This window comes from Sander lucioperca, chromosome 1, assembly GCF_008315115.2.
Source record: "Sander lucioperca isolate FBNREF2018 chromosome 1, SLUC_FBN_1.2, whole genome shotgun sequence".
Lineage (NCBI taxonomy): Eukaryota > Metazoa > Chordata > Actinopteri > Perciformes > Percidae > Sander > Sander lucioperca.
In genome coordinates this window covers 9012850-9036224 of record NC_050173.1, presented here as the reverse complement: position 1 = coordinate 9036224, position 23375 = coordinate 9012850, and the positions used below count along the sequence as shown (strand labels likewise).

Genomic DNA, 23375 nt, shown 5'->3' with positions numbered 1-23375 from the left:
TTATTATTCAAATATTTAAAATAGAACAAAACTCTACATGCAATATGAGAGTATCATCTCTCATTGGAGCGCCATGAATATCTTTCGATCCCTGATCTCTGTCCCGCGATCATACTCAATTACACTCATCCAAGTCCTACAATTCCATGTTTGGTGAGAATATGTTCTGTGAATTACTGTAGATGCAAGCTACAGTCACATGCAGGCAGACTAGATGACATGTAACTTATTTATATGCCAACAATGACAGAATGGATTATGTTTTCTTGTAACAAATTTAATTTATCAAATGTATAAACTGTTAACTTGTACAACAGAGAATAAGATGAAATTTAACACAGTTTAAACAGATATACAAGATGTATATGACCTAAATAAGTACAATTAACGCAAATACAATAGAATAGGGAAAATGAAGTACTATACTGTATGTCATATTTAAGTTGAAAACACACACACACACACACACACACACACACACACACACACACACACACACACACACACACCGTGTAGTGGAGGAAGTATACTGTATGTATGAGCATTTTGCTGGTCTCCTACAAGCATGGAAATGTATGATGTCACCCTCTAGTGGTTGCAAGCAAACATACATCCAGCAATGGACATTGTGTGAGTGCATTACATATTAACACCATAATCTGTTTTGTTCAACAAAATTAGGGACGATGACATTAAGAAGCCCTGGTACTGATAGCTGTAGTGGTCACTAAGAGGGACATGGGAGGTACACTACGTATTGTGACCACTGCCGCTTTGATAAGGATATTGCAGAGCAAGTGCAGCAGGGTCTTCGTACATATAAATCTGCATGAAACAATACCACAGCGATAGAAAACAGGAAAAGGAAGAGGACGTGGAGCAAATACATCACCAAAGGTGTGTCAAAACACTTCCCAGACTATGAAAGAATAATACATGAGTGCAAAAGTTTGGGTGTTTGGTGTCTTGATTCATTACTGGAGCAACGTGTGATGTGCCGTCATCACCTCACAGCTTCAGCATACATATCCTCCAGGTTTGATGACTACAAGTCTCAACATGTGCCAATGGTTGATACGGATACAGTAACAAAAAATATTTTCACACAGGATAATTGTTATTCTTACACTTTTTCTACACTTCTACACTTCTTAGTCTTTTTGTCTTTGTCTTACACACTTGCTGTAAAGTGTATTCTTACTTTGACAGGTTTTGTATGGCATTTTAGGAGATAGTGGCACCCTACAGTGCATCATCTAAAACAGTCCAACACAACACCACCCTTGATTTGAATGGACTTCCTTTAGACAGGTTTCAAGAAAGACAATGGACAATGGATAGGAAAGACAGTGAACAAGAAAGACAATGGCCATATATATATATATATATATATATACAGCCCCTGACACAGTTCACTGCGTCACTGAGCTTAGCGTCATTGATAATCTCTCATTCCTGTGAGTTGCTGTGCCATTAGCTATGACTAAATCTGTGAATTCCATATAGACAGGTCTGCAGGAACCCTTAATATAAATGAGTAGTTGATCCTCTGTGCCATTAGATAATACTTTTCTCCTAATGACGGCCCTGGATGATTCAGAGTGTACCTCTAACCAGCCACTGCCTCACTGTTGCTGATGCTGCGACACTTATGTAATGCAGAAAAATAATCAATATATAACGACATTAAAATGAACAAGAGCATACTGTGAAGGTGACTAGTCATTAATTTACCATTTGTCTCCTGGTGGGATACTGTGTGGGAACTAATCTCTATCACGGCTGTGCATGGAGTTGACTACCTATAGAAGGGCATGTGAGGTGAGGACGACTTACACACTCCAAAGAAATTGGACCCAGACAAGGTCACACTTGAACTGCCGAGGGCGTGCTATGGTGGGTGGCAATTAAGTCTGATGATGAACCTGATTGGAAGTCAAACTGTCGAGTGAGGAACCAAGTAACTAACTAAAACGAATAGGAAAAAAGGTATTATCAAAATAGAAGGGATTTTGTTGAGGTAGATGGTACTTTTATTTCAAAACTTCTTGATATTGCCAACAAGGCAATAGTTGCCTAATATACAATAGGTGTCAAAATGAACGCAAAAGGAAATTATCTTAGCTTGCATATCGCAGCGTGCATCCTGCAGACTGAATATGAATACTTCATATTCATTTAATATTTAATGTTTGGTTTTAGTTAAGGTTTTATTGTAAATCACAAAAAAATGTCATGAAAAAAATACCATGCCATATCTGGGGTCATTCTGCCATCCCTGAGTGTCTGATGATTGTTATAGACATCATGGGATCCCTGGCTAAGTACGCATGGGCTCACATTACACACTCCCAAAGTCGGAAGCAATTCTTAAATGCTACAGCGCTCTATTCTGTAATCAAGTGCACCCATGTAGGATCCTCAGCTCATCCCTTGTTATGCTACTAAACCACTGTACATTAAGAGAAATATTGACAGGGAAGCCAATCTCTGGTGGCTGGAAGCAGCGCCTGAGGAAGCTTGGCCTAAGTGCTACAACAATCACCAGTTTTGCTTTCCAGAAGCCTCTCTTCCCCTGGCATGAGCTTACAAAACATTGAGGTCACTGTGTAGAAACGTAGGCAGTAACACAGTGGTTGAAGTAATCCTTTGTAAATCCTGTAACATCCAAGGACCATAGAAGCAGCAAGAGAGGCTTTTGAACACAGATTAATTACACAAAATTATGTTCAGACACCAATTGTGTTAGTGAAAACACTCTTTAAGAATCTGACTTGATTTTTATAAATTGTAGCAGATATTACAATACAAAACAAGGATATAGGAATAAGTGGAGAGGAAGATCACCTGAACTCATTTTCAAATAATTTGTTTAAATAACAGGATTAGAATGATAATCTCAGTACCTTGATGTTTGACTGTGTTTGGGCCAATAACAAAGTGACTTCCCTACCTGATTTTTCCAAGCAGGAGTGAGAAGGCTCTGAAACAGCATTTAGATTATTGGGTAGAGAAACTCTGGGAAATGCCACTGCCTCTAGATGAATAACATTTACAAATAATATTTAAAAAAAATTGCTAATGATTTATACTTGTATAACCCATCTTTTGATGTCTGGTCTCTGATATCAGATTGACTACAACTTAATGTGTCTGCCTAATTAGCTTCTATTTATCCATTTATTTTGTCTTTTATTTTTAAGCAATCAATATTTGGATTGGCACCTCACTTACTGCTGCATTTGAGTAGTAACAATTACACACAATTGCCTGTTGGAGACCTAAGATCACAATTCAAAACGATTGACACAATGGCCACTGATTGGCCCCACTTCGTTATTCACTGAGGATATGTTTTCTCTTGCCTTTGCGTTCTTGTCATTACAAAAGGTCCTTGCGTGATCTTAGAATGTTTGAGAAACATGAATTTCCCTCTTTCCATTTTAGTTTTAAAGATTTTAGTTGGAGACAGTTTCTGACACAGATTCTCTTTAATTCTATTTTGTGGACCACTGCTTAAAAAAAACCTGAGGGCAGACTAGTTCTCACGTACAAGCTTTTTCATTGAAGCATATTTTGCGGGATGCATTTGTCCTTTTCACTCAGAGGGAGTGAGAGAGGTGACAGACCATTTTGACAGTAATTGGATGGTTGATTGTTGTGGTGCAGTCATCTCCACCACAACAATCAACCATCCAATTACCACTCATATAGCCGGACAAAAAAACCTGACATTATTATGGGCATAGTAACCTCTTGGTTGCTATTGGGAAGCAAAAAGTACTTCCAAGCTGTGATACACCATATGGAATAATAACCTCTTACTGGCCCACAGGGGCATTACAAATGATTCTCACATCCTCTAGTCTTTAATTGTCTTCCTCCAGGCTATTGAAAAATCAGCCAAAGTGGCGATACAACAGATTTTCCCACACAGTTCTTCCCTGTGACCACATCATCTTAGTATTTACTATATTCATAATGTATAATCCATTACAGTAGCTGTAATAATATGCTACCTCTATGCATAATGGAATTACAACACCACAACATTTTTTTTTTTTTAAGATTATTTTTTTGGGCATTTTTATATAGGACAGCTGAAGACATGAAAGGGAAGAGAGAGAGGGAATGACATGCAGCAAAGGGCCGCAGGGCGGAGTCAAAACTGTGGCCGCTGCGTCGAGGAGTAACCCTCTATATATGGGCGCATGCTCTACCAGGTGAGCTACCCAGGCGCCCGAGTTAACATCTCTCTGAGAGTGTTCTCCTGTACATGCTTCCCTATTAAACATCAAATTTTCTTTCCTGATGAAGTATACAACATTACTGAAAGCTCTCTTTGTCTAAGCTACATAAAGAATCAGTTCAGCCTTGTACACATGATCCTAAATGCCCTCCAAGTGGATCAGCTGGTCATCACAATCCCATAGTTAGCAAATGATTAAACAAGGCTTCAACACACAACATAGAAAATTAGAATTACCGCCTTGTGGTTGTATGCCTCCGCCATCCAGTCAAGTTGCAGTTTCCATCCATGTCTGTTCAGACTCATATAATGTAATATATGTAGTGACGACTGAACAAATTTTTCTGTATTTTTTGGCAAAATGAAAGTTACCACTTTATTGACATGATTCCAGTGAATCATTTTCACTGAGAAACATGATGTCTTCACTCATAGACTATTGGTTCAACAACGGTGCATATACTGTCCAATGACAGCTGGAATACCAGAGGAACAGGAGAGAACACAAGGTTGTAGCCATGACAGTAGGCAATGCTTCAAATATGGATGTTGCTGCAAATAAGCTACAGATTCTAAAACGTGGATGCTTCACACATATTTCTGCAGCACAGAAGATCTATCCAACACCACAGTTTCAAGGTGGGCACCCATGATTAGTGTCACCAATTCAGTATCAGACGCGTCTCCCCTTCTGTTTCTGAGTTACGGTGTTGAATGATGGCCAGAAAAGTGTTTCATGAGGTTACAATGACCTTTGACTACCAAATTGGAATCACTTCATCCTTGAGTCCACATGGACATTTTTGCCAGATGTAATGGAATTCCAGGCGTTCCTCAGATATTGTGTTGACAAGAATGGGATGGATGTGAGGTCACAGTGACCTTTGACCACCACAATCCAAGCACTTCATCCTTGAGTCCAAGTGGACATTTGCGATATCTCAAGGCGTTCCTGAGATATCGCATCCACGAGAATGTGCCTAAGGGATGGACAACCTAAAAACATAATGCCTCAGCCATGGCTGTCGCCAGCGCAGAGGCATAACAAATCAACAAAAAAGGATAACATAACTAATATCTTCCCTGTGTTACTATGTCAGAACTCATTCTAGTGAAGCTAACTGGTTGGAAACCAGAAATGTTGATAGGTTGCACGTGCAGTGACCCAGAAGTGAAGGCTTATCCTCCACTTGCTAGATGGTATCCAGAGAGTAATCTTTACAGATAAAGCCCATTTTATAAGTCGCTGCATTTACTGACCTGCTTTGAACCAGCCAGGTGCTATGACAGTCAAAGAGGCCAGATTTCAACGTACAAATGGGGAATATTAAGGGCAAGAGGGGGTGCTGCAGCTATCTGCCCAGTTTTGCATGAGATGATAAACGTTGGGATACTTTTATCAGAGTGCTTATCTCAAGATTCACCTTACACAAGGATGAGCAGCAAACAAGTATCATACTATGTAAAAGGTTTGGTGCTCTTCGCTTCTCTTTGCAATTCTCAAAGTACCAATGGGAAGCAGAAGCAACAACTGGGTTGGGTCATTTTCTCACCTGCCATGTAGTCAGCTATGGTATCTGGTGCTCACATACAATTGTGCCACTGCCAGTGAGTATTGGATCTGCAGAAATCAATGCATATGAAAAGTACTTTGCAGAACACACACATTTACCTTCATTCATTAGGGGAAAACGAAATGGTGCAACATGCAATTGATGTTTCAAAACATTTTTCTAATGAAGCAAATTGTCTTTATAAAAGTACTTACAAGAGTTTAGATTTTACAATTGTTACCTGCCTCTAACCACCTTCCTACACAAACAACACACACACACACACACACACACACACACACACACACACACACACACTGGCTTGATCGATGTGTTGTGCAATGTGAGAGCTGTGTGTGATGGGTATCCAGCAGGGGGGATGGGTCAATGCGCTGCTGCTCTATTTTCCATGTGTCTTTCAGTGTCTTTTCATATTCTGTCAAGCACTGGTAGCAGCAGCTTACTGTTGCTGCAGTCTACGAGAGAATATCCATCTAACTTGGGGAGTAGAGAAGCAGTCATCAACCTTATCCATTTAAACCTTAAGTGGGGTGGATTTTTCACCAGCATTTTACATGCTGTACAGCTTTGGTGATCCTCTTTGCCAGTCCACTACCAACACAGAGCCCTGAAGAGGAGAAGGGACTTCACTCTCTGGACAAGGTAAAGACACTTTTTTAAATATATAATTACTGTAATATATGACTTGATATCTCTTTATTTATTTGCGGTTGTATACTAGTATGTAAAACATGATATGAATCTACTGAAAATCAACTGTACTAAGCAAATTTTCTAAGAGAGCAAAGACAGTTTTCAAAAATGTGTTCAATTCAGTAATTGTATCTTGGGTTGTTTTAAAGTATGTAATTGCAGAAAACATCTGTGGTTCCCATACTTTTGCTGAAAAAATACTTTTACAGCCTGCTTGTTGTACCATTTGTATGTGTGTCTTATTAAAGCTATTCCTTCCCAAGTGCAGTCACACTGATCATATAATTACACAGTAATGTTGATAATAGTAGCTCAATACTTAATTTACCCCACATGCATCCGGTCGTTGTCTCACCAATGCAACATCCTTTATAACATGATTTGGATATTAAATTATCACCAGCTTTGGAGGATAACTGACAATTCTTATAAAAGGAAAATCTCTAACAAACACACTTGTTGATTCGAAATGTGCTGTGTGTTATGCCTACCAATACATTGTCAAGACAATTTCTTGAATTAATTTACCAAAAGATCTGTTGTTTATTAACACATTTTTTAAATTAATGTTTTTTTTTTTTTAAATATCCACTTAAGTTAAAATTATTGACTTTTAACAGTATATGGGGCAGACAGGGCATGCTCTCCTTTATCAAAGCTTATTCATCTCCATCGATCCATTTGCTTTCTTTGAACACAACAATTTCTGAATAAACATGAACACATGCAATCATCCCAGTTTTTAAATCCTCGTAGAAGATGGCAAAGGGTGCATTTCACCCTTATTGTGAACACAGTCACACTAAATCATTATATATATTTGATTCATGGGACTTTAGCCTTTTTATATGAGACAATGCTGTCATGCCTAATAAGGGGAACTAAGATGAGGTTCCTTTGATGCACAAGGCTTCACTGAGCACAGCAAGAGCTTTCTGTTTGGACCTGACACCCCGCAAATCCATGTGTACTTCCCCCATTGTGCTGTTATGTAAATGTTTATGCTTATATATTCATTTTTTACAGGATAACAGAAAATGCTGCAACATTTACTACAAACTACATTTAGGCATAGCAACAGGTTGACATTTCTTGTATGTTGAACTTGTATTGTCTTGTTCTTGTATGTACATGTACATGTATTACTGTATGAGTCAGATTCACTACTGCTCTGGTGGATAAAGCATGGTACCATCACTCAGCTTTGCATTGCCCATTGCGAGTTAAAAACAGACATGATTCATAACAAAAAAATAAATTTTTTACTGCATCTTCTGTGGTACAGAGCATTGTGCTATAATGGCACCTAACTCCTTTCTATAATGCAGATTAGAGGCAAACATGAAGTGGGTTCATATAGGTTGATAATTGCTGTTAATATTGCATGACTCAATGTGCACTCTTGATTCCATCCCATTACCAAAACATAGAAATTGTGCTATAATCACTGTCGCAGCTGTAATTGGCGACACGGAACAGCATGTGGAAGTCCATACAGCCATTTTCATTATCAGAAATGTCTTGAGTTAATCACCTTTTTGATAGATTTGCACGTTTTTTTTTTTTAGATTAGATTAGATTAAAAACTGTTACACACACTTATATACATCATGCCTGTCAAACTGCTATCCATTTTAAATGCTGTTGCCTTATTAGAGTTGTTTGTGGCTGTACTTGGAATGACCTTATAAAAACTCTTTAAGTCCATTAGTTCAATAATACTGAGTGAGGATCTCACTCTCTGACCAGAAAAGGCCATGGTTGCTTTGCTGCTCTTAAACTCTTATTGGGATTAATAGTGCATTCCATTAAATACTGAGCCTACCGAGTTTGCGAGGGTTAAACACACTGTCATAATCTTTCTAATAATATAAACTGTAAGAAATGTAATTCCTTAAAAAAAAGCATACTCATCAATCTTATTCGTCATGTCAAGTCAGTGTATTAGCATTAGGTGAAATGGAAGACTTTTGGTCGCATTTCAGTTCAGAAAAATGCAGTGTGGAGAAAGTTCTTGGAACAGGAATGAGTGTTGTATGTAGGGAAAATAATTCCTTACCAAACACCTTGCAATAGAGATACAGTGCCAAAGGCACGAGTTCTCTTCTAATTGAAGAATAGGTAGAAGCTGTAAAAAATTGAAAAGTGCTAAAAAACCCTAAAAAGTGCCAGAGCTGACATTTAGACAAAAAAAGCAGATGTGGGGGAAGACACATGAAACTCAAATTTGCTACAACTAAATACGTATATGCATTCTTTTTGTCAGATTGAACACAAATCACACAGCCAGTGAAACCCGTTAACAACCTAAACAAAATAAAATGAAGCAGAATCTGAATATTTATTACTTAATATCGACCACAGTATATCACCTTTGGATCCCTGTAGAAACATGTGTATACCTGGTCTGTATGTGTGAGGTGCACACATTATTAACGCACTTCTTTTACACTTCAGTTATATGCTGGGAATGGCGTATGCATGGTTTTTGTGCATAGGCATGGTTTATACATCTGGCCCCTGGTGTGCAAACAAGACTAAAAGAGTCAACCTACCGACAGACATTGCCATCCAGAGACCCATGCTGTAAAAGCAAGGCTGAAAAGTGCTCAGGTGTACAGTTGTAAGGCTTTTAACACTGTTTTGTGTGAAAGTAGTGTGAAGGTTTTCCCTATACAGCTTGGAAGCCAGACAACATAGACAGTCTGTAATGTCTAACCAATCAAACAGACATACCGTTAGTAGGCACTAAAACAGTACTGACTTTTCCTTGGAACTTAGAGATACACTGTTATGTGATAATTATATAATAATTTTTTTATAGTGCCCACCAGTAACCCCCAAAACATAACATTTCCTGTTATAAAAACTCAACAAAGTTCACAGTTGAGTTTTAAAACATCAACAGTGAGCTGGGAGGAACTGTGGGGATTTCCTCAGATTTCCTAAAGGGAAAATGTGCGCATTGACCTGGTACATTTAAAAAAAAAAAATAAATAACGACAATGGATCAAAAATTAAAAAGGGATAGAAAATGTAATGTATAAATTATTAACACAATGTTTTAATGATTAAAGAAACCTCAACTAAGTCAAATCATCATGACCTTGAGCAAAACTGACTCAAACAAAAAATGTTGATATGTGAAGGAATGGTATAAAGACTCAGTGTTGCAGACGCAAGCTGTATGCCATCACGTCTTAATTCGTATTCTTGCCCCCAGACATTATACTTGTTGGTCGTGATAAGTACTCTTACATAATGCTGGAGAGTTTAGTGGGTCAGAGGGGCGGAAAGGAAGACGGGGTTTGTATGAAAGTCACTGGGACATGCTGTACACGAAGATAGACCCTCTGATGCTGACGTTTGTGTGTGTGTGGTTGTTGTTACAGAAATGGACACAGAACACGGATTCTATCGGCCGGTGGATGTCCAGGCCTACGCTCACTACATTGTTGCCTTCTTTGTCTTGGTGATTGGAACAGTGGGTGTTACTGGGAATGCCTTGGTCATGTATGCCTTTTTCTGGTAAGTGAATGGGTGATGATAAAGAATGTGGTTGTCTGTCACTGTAAGTTACTAGCCTTTTCTATAGCCAAACAACAGAAAAGGTTAAGCTTGTTAACCTTAAAACAATTCTTATTTGTAATTCTGCTTTTATCCAAGAAACTAGTCTGGAAAACGCAACGGTTCCAAATTATTAAAGTAAGCAGTGTTGTGATCATTTTAGCCTTTCGTTGTTTTCACCTTAGCCATAATCATTTTGTACCTGTTTTATATTTAGATTTCATGCAAAGCCTTATTTTGACCTAACTCCCACTACATTAATCACACTTTGGGTTGGGTTTTTGAGTACTGATAAATAGATTTGTTAAGAATTTCAGGGAAGCAACAGGGAGTAAAGCATCATGACTCACGAGGCACGCTGATGACGCTCAAGTGCTGCTGACATGCTGCTTTCACGACACAGCCAGCATTGACTTTTATTCCCTACTGTAAATCTTAGAGAATAAATCAAATTCAATTAGAAGTTTTCATCACATTTTTGCACATGAACTGGTCCTATAAGTAAGTAAGTAAGTAAAATGTATTTATAGAGCACTAATCACATATATAAACAGGGGCGATTCTAGGATCAGACCTTTAGGGGGGCTCAGCCCGTAATGAGAATGTGACATGGATACAGTGCCTTGCAAAAGTATTAAAATGTGTGCTAAAATCGCCCATGTATATAAATCACAAAGTGCTTTACATAAAACATACAAGATGATACATGTTAAAAACCCAATACGCAATTAAAATGATAAGTTAATACATAAAGAATAAAATGTAGACAGGTCAACCAAAAGCCTGTTTAAAAAGGTAGGTCTGTAAATGATTTTAGGAGTCCACAAAATCAGCAGACCATAAGGGAGAAGGCAGAGCATTCCACAGACTCGGTGCTACCGAATCAAAAGAACGTTCATCATGGGTCTTAAGCTGGGTGTGTGAACAGTCAGTAGATTTAACAGAGTAGATCATAGAGAGTGAGCTGTCAAATATAATTGCAGTAGGTCAGCCACATATGCAGGTGTCTGACCATTCGATGCTCTGTATGTAAGTGTTAATTGAATCCTATACTTGACAGAGAGATTTGAGAACAGGGGTGGTGTGATACCGTCTATTTGTGCTATAGTAAGTAGCCTTGCCGCAGCATTCGGGATTGACTGAAGGCGAACAAGAGCAGACATAATAAGTGTGGAGAACAGTGCGTTGCAATAGTCAATAGAACAAATTCTTGGAAGTTTGCACAGTGCTGTACGATAGTTACGTTATTGTAACTCCAGATTCTATGAGTATAGGCGTAGCCCTCTAAGCCACGCTATTGGGTTTATCCCTTCACGCATGCGCAGTCGTGAAGATTTTCTTTCCCGCCCTGCGTGCCGCTCGGGCTTCAACTACGTCCGCAAATACTGTATATAAACAGAGCGGACCCGTAGCTCTGCTCCCAACATAAGCTTTTTCTTCAGCTAATGTAACTGGAGCAGGTGGCCCGGATCTTAGAGGGCTACGCCTATACTCATAGAATCTGGAGTTACCATAACGTAACTATCGTTCTATTTCGAAGCTGATGTAGTCAATGCCACCTGCGACCCAGAGCCCACAGTGGAACATAGACTAAACTTTTTTTCCCCTCTGTCTCTCTCTCATGCACTGACAGGGGACTGTATCAGATAATCCGTTATCTAGGTAACGGGGCCTGCCATGGTAATAATTTGGCCTAGCCGAGAGGGCAGGCGTGCATGATTGGTGAGGGTAGTACATGATTGATAATTATGTGTTATGGGCAGCCTTCCCCTGTCCTGCCTGGATGTCTTTTCCTGTGTGTCTGTCTGTGTTGTGTCTTGTCTGTGTTTGTTTCTGTGTGGAGTACTGGAGGCGTGGTCCGTGATCTGGGTCAAGGGGCGTGGCCGCATCAACTCTGCTCAGCCGATCTCCGCAGCTGCAGCTCATTCATTCCTCATCACCTGCAATATTTAACCCGGGCTGATCTTCCTGTCGGCGCCAGTTCGTTAACCTCAACCCATGTGTTTCCGCTCAGTCCTGCTGCATCTCCACGGCGTCTGCATGCTCCAGTCTCACCTGCCAGCCTCCGTCTTCACTTCAGGAACCCACCAGTGATCTCGCCTCAGCCGGTCTCCTCTCGTGCTCCGAAACTGCCCGGACCAGTCTGGAGCTTCCCGGTTTAGGAACCATCGTCTGTCTCCTTGAGTACCTGTTGCTCTAATAAACCTTTTAAGACTATTACTGTGTCTGTGTGATATCTCTGCGTTCTGGGCCAAGACAAAACTTTAACAGAACGAACTGGCCATGGACCCTGCAGAGATTTCACACGCAACAGACGAAGACGGCATTTTTCGTGCTATCAAAAACCAAGGAGCTTTGCTAGGGCAGCACGACCAATTAATACATAAATTACTCGAGACAAATCAGCAATTATGCAATCAAGTGACTCAGCTTTCTACTCAAATTGCCACCCTGTCTTTTCCCAGTGCACCCAGTGTTTTGCCTCCTCCCACTCCTTCCTCTCGGTCTGCTTCCTCCGCCTTGGACTCCGCGTCATTCACCCGGGAACCCCCAGTGACCTCACCTGAGCCATTTTTTGGGGAGTTGAACAAGTGCAGAGGATTTTTGCTCCAATGCGGACTCATCTTCCAGCAGAAGCCGTTGTCGTTTGCCTCGGAATCATCCAAGGTACATTACGCTCTGGGGTTACTAAGGGGGAAGGCTCTAGTGTGGGCAGAGGCAATGTGCTCAAATCAACATCTCACCAGTTTAAAGTTCTCTGATTTTTCTGCACGGTTAACCACCGTTTTTGACCACCCTGACTATGTGGGCAATGCGTCCAAAAGACTGTTGGCGCTCAGCCAGGGTTCTGAGAGTGTGGCGGAGTACTCCATTGATTTTTGGACATTAGCAGCAGACTCGAGGTGGAACGAGGAGGCACTGCAGGGAGTATTTGTGCATGGTTTGAATCCTGTAATTAAAGATGAGCTAGCCCTTCGCGATGAACCCAGTAACCTGCACAGTCTCGTTTCCCTAGCCATTAAGATCGACAACAGGATTCGGGAGAGGAAACGGGAGAAGGACGGACCCACACACGCCTCGGCTCGGACATCCAAAGTAACTCGAATCTGCCCTTCGACTCCCCGGCGGGAGCTCCCGGCTGTTTCTGTCCCCGCCACGAGGGATGTGGAGGAACCCATGCAATTGGGTCGGGCCCGGTTACCCCCAGCTGAACGCTGGCGCCGCCGACAGGCAGGTGAGTGCCTGTACTGTGGTAATTCCTACCACTTCCTTGCTAGTTGTCCAGTACGCCCAAAAGAAGGGGCTCGTTAGTCAGAGTGGGAACACTAGCGAGCCCAGTTCCAGAAATAGATCCCACATCTCCTCGCTTATCTCTCCCGGCTACCCTCCAATTTGGTTCACTTTCATTACCCCTTTCAGCCCTAATTGATTCGGGGGCAGAGGACAATTTCATTGACGCCAATCTGGTTAAACAAGCTAACATTCCCCTCGAATCACTCCCAGCTCCCATTAACGTGGCTACCATTGACCGCCAATTATTAGCCAAAGTCACTCACCAGACAGTCCCAGTCACCATCGTCCTGTCCGGTAACCATAGTGAGGAGATAGTCTTCAAGGTGGTGGCAGCATCATTCTCACCTCTCATTCTCGGTTTTCCCTGGCTCAGTACACACAATCCTCAAATTGACTGGAAACACAAGACAATAAACAACTGGAGTAGCTTCTGTCATTCTATGTGTCTCGGTTCAGCTATTCCCCCCAAGCTTGAAGACACCCCTGCTCCTGTAAAACCGCCTGATGTGTCCGGTGTGCCCAAAGAATATCTGGACTTAGCAGAAGTTTTTAGTAAGACAAGAGCACTATCATTGCCTCCCCACAGACCCTATGATTGTGCAATTGAGTTGTTTCCAGGAGCCCCCTTGCCTTCAAGCCGTCTCTACAACCTGTCCAGACCCGAAAGAGAGGCGATGGAGAGGTATATCGGGGATTCACTGGCTGCAGGTATTATCCGCCCCTCCACGTCTCCTGTGGGGGCGGGTTTCTTCTTCGTGGACAAAAAAGACAAAACATTACGGCCCTGTATAGATTTCCGCGGATTAAACAATATCACGGTAAAGAACAAATACCCATTGCCACTCATAAACTCTGCTTTTGAACCCCTTCAGGGAGCCACGGTTTTCTCGAAACTGGACCTCCGCAATGCTTACCACCTCGTCCGGGTCCGGCAAGGAGATGAGTGGAAAACAGCTTTCAATACTCCACTCGGACACTTCGAATACCTGGTAATGCCCTTTGGACTAACTAATGCACCAGCAGTATTCCAGTCAATGGTCAATGATGTTTTGAGAGATATGTTGAACCGGTTCGTGTTCGTCTACCTGGATGACATTTTGATTTTTTCCAAGTCTCTTCAGGAACATACATCTCATGTCCGACAGGTCCTTAAACGCCTCCTGGAGAACAAGCTTTTTGTAAAAGCAGAAAAATGTGAATTCCGTGAGTCAGTGCCATTCCTGGGGTTCATTATTTCTAGGGGGCAGGTATCCGCTGATCCCGACAAAATTAAAGCTGTAACTGAATGGCCCATACCTCTGTCTCGCAAACAGTTACAGCGTTTCTTGGGGTTTGCTAATTTTTACAGGAGGTTTATCAAGGGTTTTAGCAGAGTAGTAGCGCCCCTTACCAAACTCACTTCCCCTAAGATCCCATTCGAGTGGTCCCCTGAGGCAGACCAGGCCATGAAAACCCTGAAGGAGCTGTTCTCCACCTCCCCAGTGCTCGTTCACCCAGATACTTCTCTGCCTTTTATCGTTGAAGTGGATGCGTCGGATTCAGGAGTTGGGGCCGTCCTCTCACAGCGCTCCTCCTCGGACCAAAAACTCCATCCGTGCGCCTTCTTCTCTAAGAAGCTGTCTCCGGCGGAGAGACACTATGACGTGGGGAACCGTGAGCTGTTGGCCGTGAAGTTGGCCCTAGAAGAGTGGAGACATTGGCTGGACGGAGCCGAGCAGCCGTTTGTGGTGTGGACCGACCACAAAAACCTGGCGTTTATCCAGTCAGCCAAAAGACTAAACTCCCGCCAAGCAAGATGGGCCATCTTCTTCAGTAGGTTAAATTTTACCCTTACTTACCGTCCTGGCTCACGAAATGTAAAACCTGATGCTCTGTCCCGCCAGTTTTCTGTCTCTGAGGAGTCCGGTGAGCCTGACCCCATCTTGCCGCCTACCTGCGTTGTGGCCTCGGTCCGCTGGGAGATCGAATCCCGCATCAGGTCAGCCCAAGAATCCGACCCTGGACCAGCAGATGGACCACCCGGCCGACTATATGTTCCTGCGGCGGTGCGTCCTGAGGTGCTGCAGTAGGTCCATTCGTCCCGTTTCGCCTGCCATCCAGGGAGGCAACGCACGCTCACGTTGCTCAAGAGGCATTTCTGGTGGCCGGCGGCTGAAGCTGATGTCCGGGCTTATGTGGCAGCATGCTCCATCTGCGCCCGAGGTAAAGTCTCCCACCAGTCTCCCTCGGGGTTACTGCAGCCCCTACCGGTCCCAAGTCGTCCCTGGTCCCACATCGCCCTGGACTTTGTCACCGGCCTGCCAGTATCTGAAGGTAATGATACTATACTCACCATTGTGGACAGATTCTCTAAGTCTGTCCACTATATAGCATTACCGAAATTACCGACTGCCAGTGAGGCAGCGGACCTCTTGGTCGTACATGTATTCCGTCCCCATGGAATACCTGTAGACATTGTTTCTGACAGAGGCCCACAGTTTATTTCACAAGTCTGGAAAGACTTTTGTTCTGCTCTCGGTGCTTCCGTAAGTCTCTCCTCAGGATTCCATCCCCAGACGAACGGCCAGACTGAGAGAGCCAACCAGGATCTGGAGGCATCTCTTCGATGCGTGGCGGCTCAGCATCCGTCTTCGTGGGCGAAACACCTGCCCTGGATTGAGTACGCCCACAATTCCCTGACCACCTCTGCTACCGGTCTGTCCCCCTTCGAGGCTTCGCTGGGGTATCAACCTCCGCTGTTTCCCGATCAGGAAAAGGATCTGGCTGTCCCCTCTGTTCAGGAGAACTTACGACGCTGTCAGCAGGTTTGGCGCGACGCTCGGGAGGCGTTGCTGAAGACCACGGAGCGGAATAAGAACTCGGCAGATCGGCACAGGGTCCCAGCTCCCCAGTACCAACCTGGTCAACAGGTATGGCTATCCTCCAGAAACATTCCTCTACGGGTCGAGTCTCGCAAGCTGGCGCCACGGTTTCTAGGCCCTTTCGTCATAGATGCCATAATCAATCCCTCTGCTGTGCGGCTAAAGTTGCCGCGGACCATGAGGTGTCATCCCACTTTCCACGTATCTCAGCTGAAACCAGTCTCGTCCAGTCCCCTGTGTCCACCTGCTGATCCTCCTCCTCCTGTTCGCATTATCGATGACCATCCAGCCTATACCGTCCAGAGATTGCTGGACGTTCGTCGGCGGGGACGGGGCCTCCAGTATTTGGTTGACTGGGAGGGGTACGGACCAGAAGAGCGTTCCTGGATTCCTAGGAGTTTCATTTTGGACCCGCAATTGGTGACGGATTTCCATCGCGCTCACCCTGACAAAGTGAGGCCTAGAGGGACGCATTATTATGGGACGCCCGAGTCCCTCCCAGCCACCCAGAGTAGGGGGGGAGGGGGGGGGGGGGACCCCAGGCAGTGCACATGCAGTGGCACATATCATGATTGTAGGTGTGCATGGCAGTGAGAGAGGATGTGTGATAGCGACAAATATATATATATACATATGTACATATATACATAGGCTACACATAAATGTGGGACGCCGCTCTCCTCTCGGCACCCGGCCCACATACGACGGGGCATCATCCGTTGTTGAGTGAGGATAGGACCGAGTGAGTCAGAGAGGGCTCGGACATATCCCGCAAATAGAAACGGATGAAAGGGCATGGGGATGCCCAAGAGGCCGCCACGCAGATGTCGGCTACTGACATGCCTCTGAACAGAGCTGTTGATGCCGATAGTGCCCTTGTAGAATGTGCCCGGATGCCCTGGGGGGGGGCTCCGCCCCCTCCGTGTTATAGGCCTGAGTGATAGCTACACACAGCCAGTGAGACAGACGCTGTTTTGACAGGGCCGCTCCTTGGGAGTGTTCCCTATAGTGTAAAAACAGCTGTTGTGTCCGCCTTATGTCCGCCGTGCGTAAAACGTACTGTGATAACGCACGCACCGGGCACAATCGGTGGGAAACCTCCTCCACATCGTTGTAATGAGGCGGGGGGAAAAAACCCTGGAGGGAAAAAACCCTCGACCGAAAGGTTTTAAAAATATTATTATTTTTTTAAATTTTCCATTTGGCTTTTCCATTTGAATTTAATATTTGGCTTTTGAATTTAAATTTAACATTAGCTTTTCCATTTGGATTTAATATTTGGCTTTTGAATTTCAATTTAACATTGGCTTTTAATTTGGATTTAATATTTGGCTTTTGAATTTCAATTTAACATTGGCTTTTAATTTGGATTTAATATTTGGCTTTTCGATTTCAATTTAACATTGGATTTTCATTTGGATTTAATATTTGGCTTTTGAATTTACATTTAACATTGGCTTTTCATTTGGACTTGACACATGTCAATGTAAATGAGGAGGCGTGGCCCAAAGGCTGGTGGGAGGGTCTGAAACGAAAGGGGTGCAGAGGCACCTTATGGACAACAGGGGGAGCTGACTGCTGGGGAGTACACTGTTGAGGAGTATCTGTCTGCAGCTTGGCCACCAGGCTGGCTTATCCTCTTATTTCACATGATAGAAACTGATGATGTAGGCTAAACACAAACCACATTTCATGCAACAACAGTGAAGTTTTCATGTAGATACTATAATTGGGCCCGTGTTAGTGAGGACTAGATTAGGACTGTATTTAAAGCTGATTCTGGTTTCCGACTTCGCCCCAGGTGTCTGTTTAAAACACGGACGGAGACAACTTCTCTCTTTTGATGTTTTATTTAATTAAGCAACAGTACAAACATGGGTGTGGGTAGCTCTGCTACGTGTGTTTGTGTGTTGTCAGATCTCGAGGACACACACACACACACACACACACACACACACACACACACACACACACACACAATCTCAACCGGGTAGTCATCGTCCGAACTGCGACCTCTCCTTTTTCTTTCTCTCACTTTTTTCTCCGGGTGGTGCGCGCAGTGTGAGGTGCGTGTCCGCGCTATTCTCCGACACGTACTCTCAACAATCACTCCTGATTGACGGCCTTTTGTACAGCCTGTGTACATTTGATTTCCGATTTTGAAACGATATCCAAATTTGAAAAATGGGTAATTTTAAACCTTGTTAATATTGATGACAATGTGCTCAAACAGAAAACGTGTGTGAAATAGCAGATGGAAATTATAAAAAAGCAATCGATTCTATAATCTAGATCGGGAGTTCGCCGTAGCAACAGTCTGCTATTTCACCACTAAATTCACTATTGAGACTTTTTTATGCAAGCAATTAACTGTGTAGAGTTTGAATATGGGCAGTTTTACAAACATTGATGGCCAGCTGCACATTTTCTCCGATGTTGTCAGAAGCTTCAGTCTGACGGGACAGCCAGCTGGTGGCGGCCGGGATCGCCTCTCTGCTGGCCGGCCAGTGATGCTCACAGACACCGCTGTCAGCTGGAAGTCTCTCAATAGAATCATGGACAAGTTTATTTCCTGAAATATGGCTCGTTTTACGTTTGAACACATTGTCATCAATATTAACAAGGTTTAAAATTACCCATTTTTCAAATTTGGATATCGTTTCAAAATCGGAAATCAAATGAACGAAAAAGTACACAGGCTGTACAAAAGGCCGTCGATCAGGAGTGATTGTTGTGAGTACGTGTCGGAGAATAGCGCGAACACGCACCTCACACTGCGCGCACCACCCGGAGAAAAAAGTGAGAGAAAGAAAAAGGAGAGGTCGCAGTTCGGACGATGACTACCCGGTTGAGATTGTGTGTGTGTGTGTGTGTGTGTGTGTGTGTGTGTGTGTGTGTGTGTGTGTGTGTGTCGAGATCTGACAACACACAAACACACGTAGCAGAGCTACCCACACCCATGTTTGTACTGTTGCTTAATTAAATAAAACATCAAAAGAGAGAAGTTGTCTCCGTCCGTGTTTTAAACAGACACACCTGTGGCGAAGTTGGAAACCAGAATCAGCTTTAAATTCAGTTCTAATCTAGTCCTCATTAACACGGGCCCAATTATAGTATCTACATGAAAACTTCACTGTTGTTGCATGAAATGTGGTTTGTGTTTAGCCTACATCATCAGTTTCTATCATGTGAAATAAGAGGATAAGCCAGCCTGGTGGCCAAGCTGCAGACAGATGCTCCTCAAGAGTGTGCTCCCCAGCAGTCAGCTCCCCCTGTTGTCCATAAGGTGCCTCTGCACCCCTTTCGTTTCAGACCCTCCCATCAGCCTTTGGGCCACGCCTCCTCATTTACATTGACATGTGTCAAGTCCAAATGAAAAGCCAATGTTAAATGTAAATTCAAAAGCCAAATATTAAATCCAAATGAAAATCCAATGTTAAATTGAAATCGAAAAGCCAAATGTTAAATCCAAATTAAAAGCCAATGTTAAATTTAAATTCAAAAGCCAAATATTAAATCCAAATGGAAAAGCCAATGTTAAATTTAAATTCAAAAGCCAAATATTAAATCCAAATGGAAAAGCCAAATGGAAAATTAAAAAAAAATAATAATATTTTTAATTTGATCAATGGAAAATTAAAAAAAAATAATAATATTTTTAATTTGATCTCGCTTCGTTTTCTCTTTGGACTTTCAATTTCTCTTTGGACTTTCAATTTGAATTATGAATAAATATTTCCTCCATAGGTGCCACCAAGATGACCGACAGATTCTCCTCCTGGATGCGTTCCAGGAGACGAGGAATCAGAGTGACCGGGGGAAAAGCATATAGGAGGGTTCTGGGCCAGGGGTGGTGGGAGAAAGCGTCCACGCCGAGGGGTGGATTTTCCCGTGCGCTCAAGGAAAAACCACAGAGCGCACTGTGTGTTTTCTCGTGAGGCGAACAGATCCACCTCCGCTTTCCCGAACCTGCTCCGCAGCTTCTGAACAATAGTGGGATTCAATTTCCACTCACCACCTGTGATTCGCACATTCCCCCCCAGCCAGTGAGGGACGCGTCCGTGTACACTGTCACGTATGACGTCACCTTGCCCAGGGGAACCCCAGCTGACAAGGTCCGGGGGTTCCCCCAATATAACAGGTCTGAGTGTAGGGAAGGAGGAATGATCAGCATTCGCCACTTGTGACGTATGGGGTCGAGACGCTGACGGAGGAACCACCTCTGGATTTTTCTCATGTGGAGAAGCCTCAGGGTGCCAGGAGCCAGGATGAGCAAATCGTCCAGATAAAACAGGACTCTGACGCCTTTTTTCTGCAACGGCTGAAGTGCCGTCTCCATGCACTTGGAAAATGTGCGGGGGGCCAGTGAGTAACCGAACGGTAGTCGGTTGTACTGAAAATGGGCCCCTTGGAAAAGAAGCGCAGGAATCTCCTGTGTCTGGGAATGATTTGGATGTGAAAGTATGCGTCTTTCAGATCCACAGATGTAAATCATTCTTGGTGGCGCACACATTCCAACACATGTCTGATGGTCAGCATGTGGAATGGGCGCTCCATGACAGTAGCTCCCCTAGCTCTGTCATGGCATCTGGCTCTGCCTGGGATGACACGGTTGTCTCCAATACGCCCGCGAAGCGAGGTGGGGGGGAGGCGAGCTGAAGTGTATAGCCCCGTGTTATCAGCTTTGACATCCATGAGTCCATGTGTGTCAGCCTGATCCATGCTGCGCTGTGCTCTGAGAGCAGGCGTGCACATGTCTGTATGTTTGTTTACGGACATGGTCAGCAAGGAGCGCAGAGCCCATTCCGCCGCTGGGCGAGACATGAGATTGTGACGTCCAGCCCATGGAGGGCTCTGACGAAAGGGCCGGTCACCGCTGTGAGAGGCGGGAGCGGTCACCGGGTCATTGTCTTCCTCGTCCCGCTGGCATGGCCGGGGGGAGAGGGATGACTGAGCGGCACCGTTCATAGTGAATGAGCGTTCGCTCTCGCTGTCTGCATAGTGAGAGAGCGGTGGAGCTCCACGTGCAGCGGTGGGCTGGTGTGTGCTTGTGTGGGGAACGACTGTCATGTTGTCAGCGCACTGTTCAATGGGAACAGGGGCTGCTTGGCTGAGGGGAAACTGCTCTTTAGGTGGGTGGGGGTGGCCCTTAAAAGGGCCGTTGTGTTTCCATCTCTCAACTGTATGTGGACAGACGTTTCCCGCGCCCTGACGCCGCTGTTTGTTGGGGGGCTCTGGGATGGGTTAGACCAGGTGGGGACCGCCTTCATGGTCCTCCGAGAGGCCTGCCGGTCATGTGGAGCCGGCAGTCGCTGCGGAGGGCGGCCGGGGGGAGGAGCGGAGCTCGAAGCCTGGGAAAACGCAGCCGCAGCAGAGGCTGTGGCGCGCTTCCTTTCATGCCGGTTGTCATGGCGACGGCGCTGCTGTGGAGGAGCCGCCTTCCAAGAGCCGAGCATACAAAATCGTTCCGCTTGGTGCAAATGGGACGTGGCTGTCTGTAGGCGGGGCCCAAATAGTCCATCAGGAGCTATGGGGCCGTACAGAAGCTTGCGTCTGATGTCAGTGGGTAGCTGTGTCATGTGGAGCCAGATGTTTCGCTGGCTCCACAGTCTGCCACGCCATGACTCTGGACAACGCCGCCGTGGTCAGGGTGAGGATCGCGGTCATAGCTTTGCCAATCTCCGTGACTAGCTCCGGAGGAAGAGCTCCCGGAGTAGGCTAATGGCCATGGCGGAGACGGCGGAGGCTAGCAAAGCTATATTGTTCTGTACCGCGAGACCCTGGGCTGCACACTGGTGTGACCGGTCAGTGACCTGAGCACATACCTGATCCATGGGGCGAAGGAGGCGTAGGCTTCCGGTGGCCGAAAAAAGGTGGCCTTCGGAAGCAGGATGGACGCCAGACTCTGCTCCAGAGGGGGGACCAAAGGGAAGCCCGCTTCTGTGTCGCATTGAACCCGGGTAAACGGGGCCTAGCGAAAGACGGGAGCCTTCAATTTCCCGGGCTGGGAGAGCGCCTCTTCCACAAACGGCCGAAGCTCCGTGAAGCGTGGCCAGAGTGGGGCCCGTGAGGAGGGCGGCTCCTGAGCGTAAACATCCCCGCTCAAGAGGCCGCGAGTGGGGGCTAGAAGCTCAGCCGGGAGCGCTATGCCTCTCTGGTCTGCCGCCTTTTGATGATCTCCGGCAGATCCAAAAGAGAGGGTGGAGCCGCCTGAGGCAGAGGGGAAGACCGCCGGAGAGGTGCCCTTGGCCCTGGCCGGAGATGGGGAGAGCCGCAATGGGAGGGCATCTATCCCCGTTTCGAGGTCCAGATCTCCCAGGGGGAGGAGGGACAGCCGGTGACAGAGGCATTATCCAAGAGAATCGAGCCATCGGACTCGTGCTCGTCGATAAAGCCTTCCTCCGGCGGATTCAGGGTGTTGACGGATTGCCGTCTGTCTGCCCAGCTGCCATCCCCTTCCCCGCTAGCCTGACACTCCAGAAAAGCTTCCGCCCGCCGATAAGCTCTTTAGATGGCAGGCGGATGCAGAACTGGCAGGAGGCGTCGGGGGTGAGAGCCTGACACTCCAGAAAGCTTCCGCCCGCCGGTTAAGCTCTTTAGATGGCAGGCGGATGCAGAACTGGCAAGAGGCGTAAGCGGCGCCAAGGCAGGTCTCACAGCGGGGATGGAGGTCCGGCGGCAGGATGCAGCCAGTCCGGCAGGTGGGGCAGAGGTGAACACCGCTGGAAGTCGAGCTTGTCTTCATACTGCTAGCTTGAAGAAAAAGTGGGAGCAGAGCTACGGGTCCGCTCTGTTTATATACAGTATTTGCGGACGTAGTTGAAGCCCGAGCGGCACGCTAGGGCGGGAAAGAAAATCTTCACGACTGCGCATGCGCGAAGGGATAAACCCAATAGCGTGGCTTAGAGGGCGAAGCCTATACGAAATAGAACTGTGACTTCACAGAAGCTGTTTTTGTTAGCTGTTAGCTGTTTGATCTTTTTCTTAAGTAAAAGCCGCAGTATCTCACTCTAAAAATACTGTACTCTGTCACAAGTAAAAGTCCTGCATTCACAATTAAGTAAAAGTACGGAAGTATTATTAACTAAAAGTACTTGTTATGCAGAATGGCCCCTTTTAGAGCATTATGTTAATGTT

General features: G+C 44.9%; 1 protein-coding gene across 5 annotated transcripts in view; it reads left to right on the top strand.

The window, feature by feature from the left end:
• The window catches only part of opn4xa (opsin 4xa), a 49567-nt gene that overhangs the window by 17714 nt on the left and 8478 nt on the right, over positions 1-23375 (top strand). For 4 of the 5 annotated variants that reach the window (XM_036007036.1, XM_031277978.2, XM_031277977.2 and 1 more), the window contains exons 1-2: positions 6220-6465; positions 9909-10044. In XM_036007036.1, the coding sequence (XP_035862929.1) occupies positions 9911-10044 (134 nt within the window). In that variant the 5' untranslated portion in view covers positions 6220-6465; positions 9909-9910. Of the gene's footprint in view, positions 1-6219; positions 6466-9908; positions 10045-23375 lie in introns of those variants that run through there. The other variant, XM_036006941.1, reaches the window with a different exon arrangement.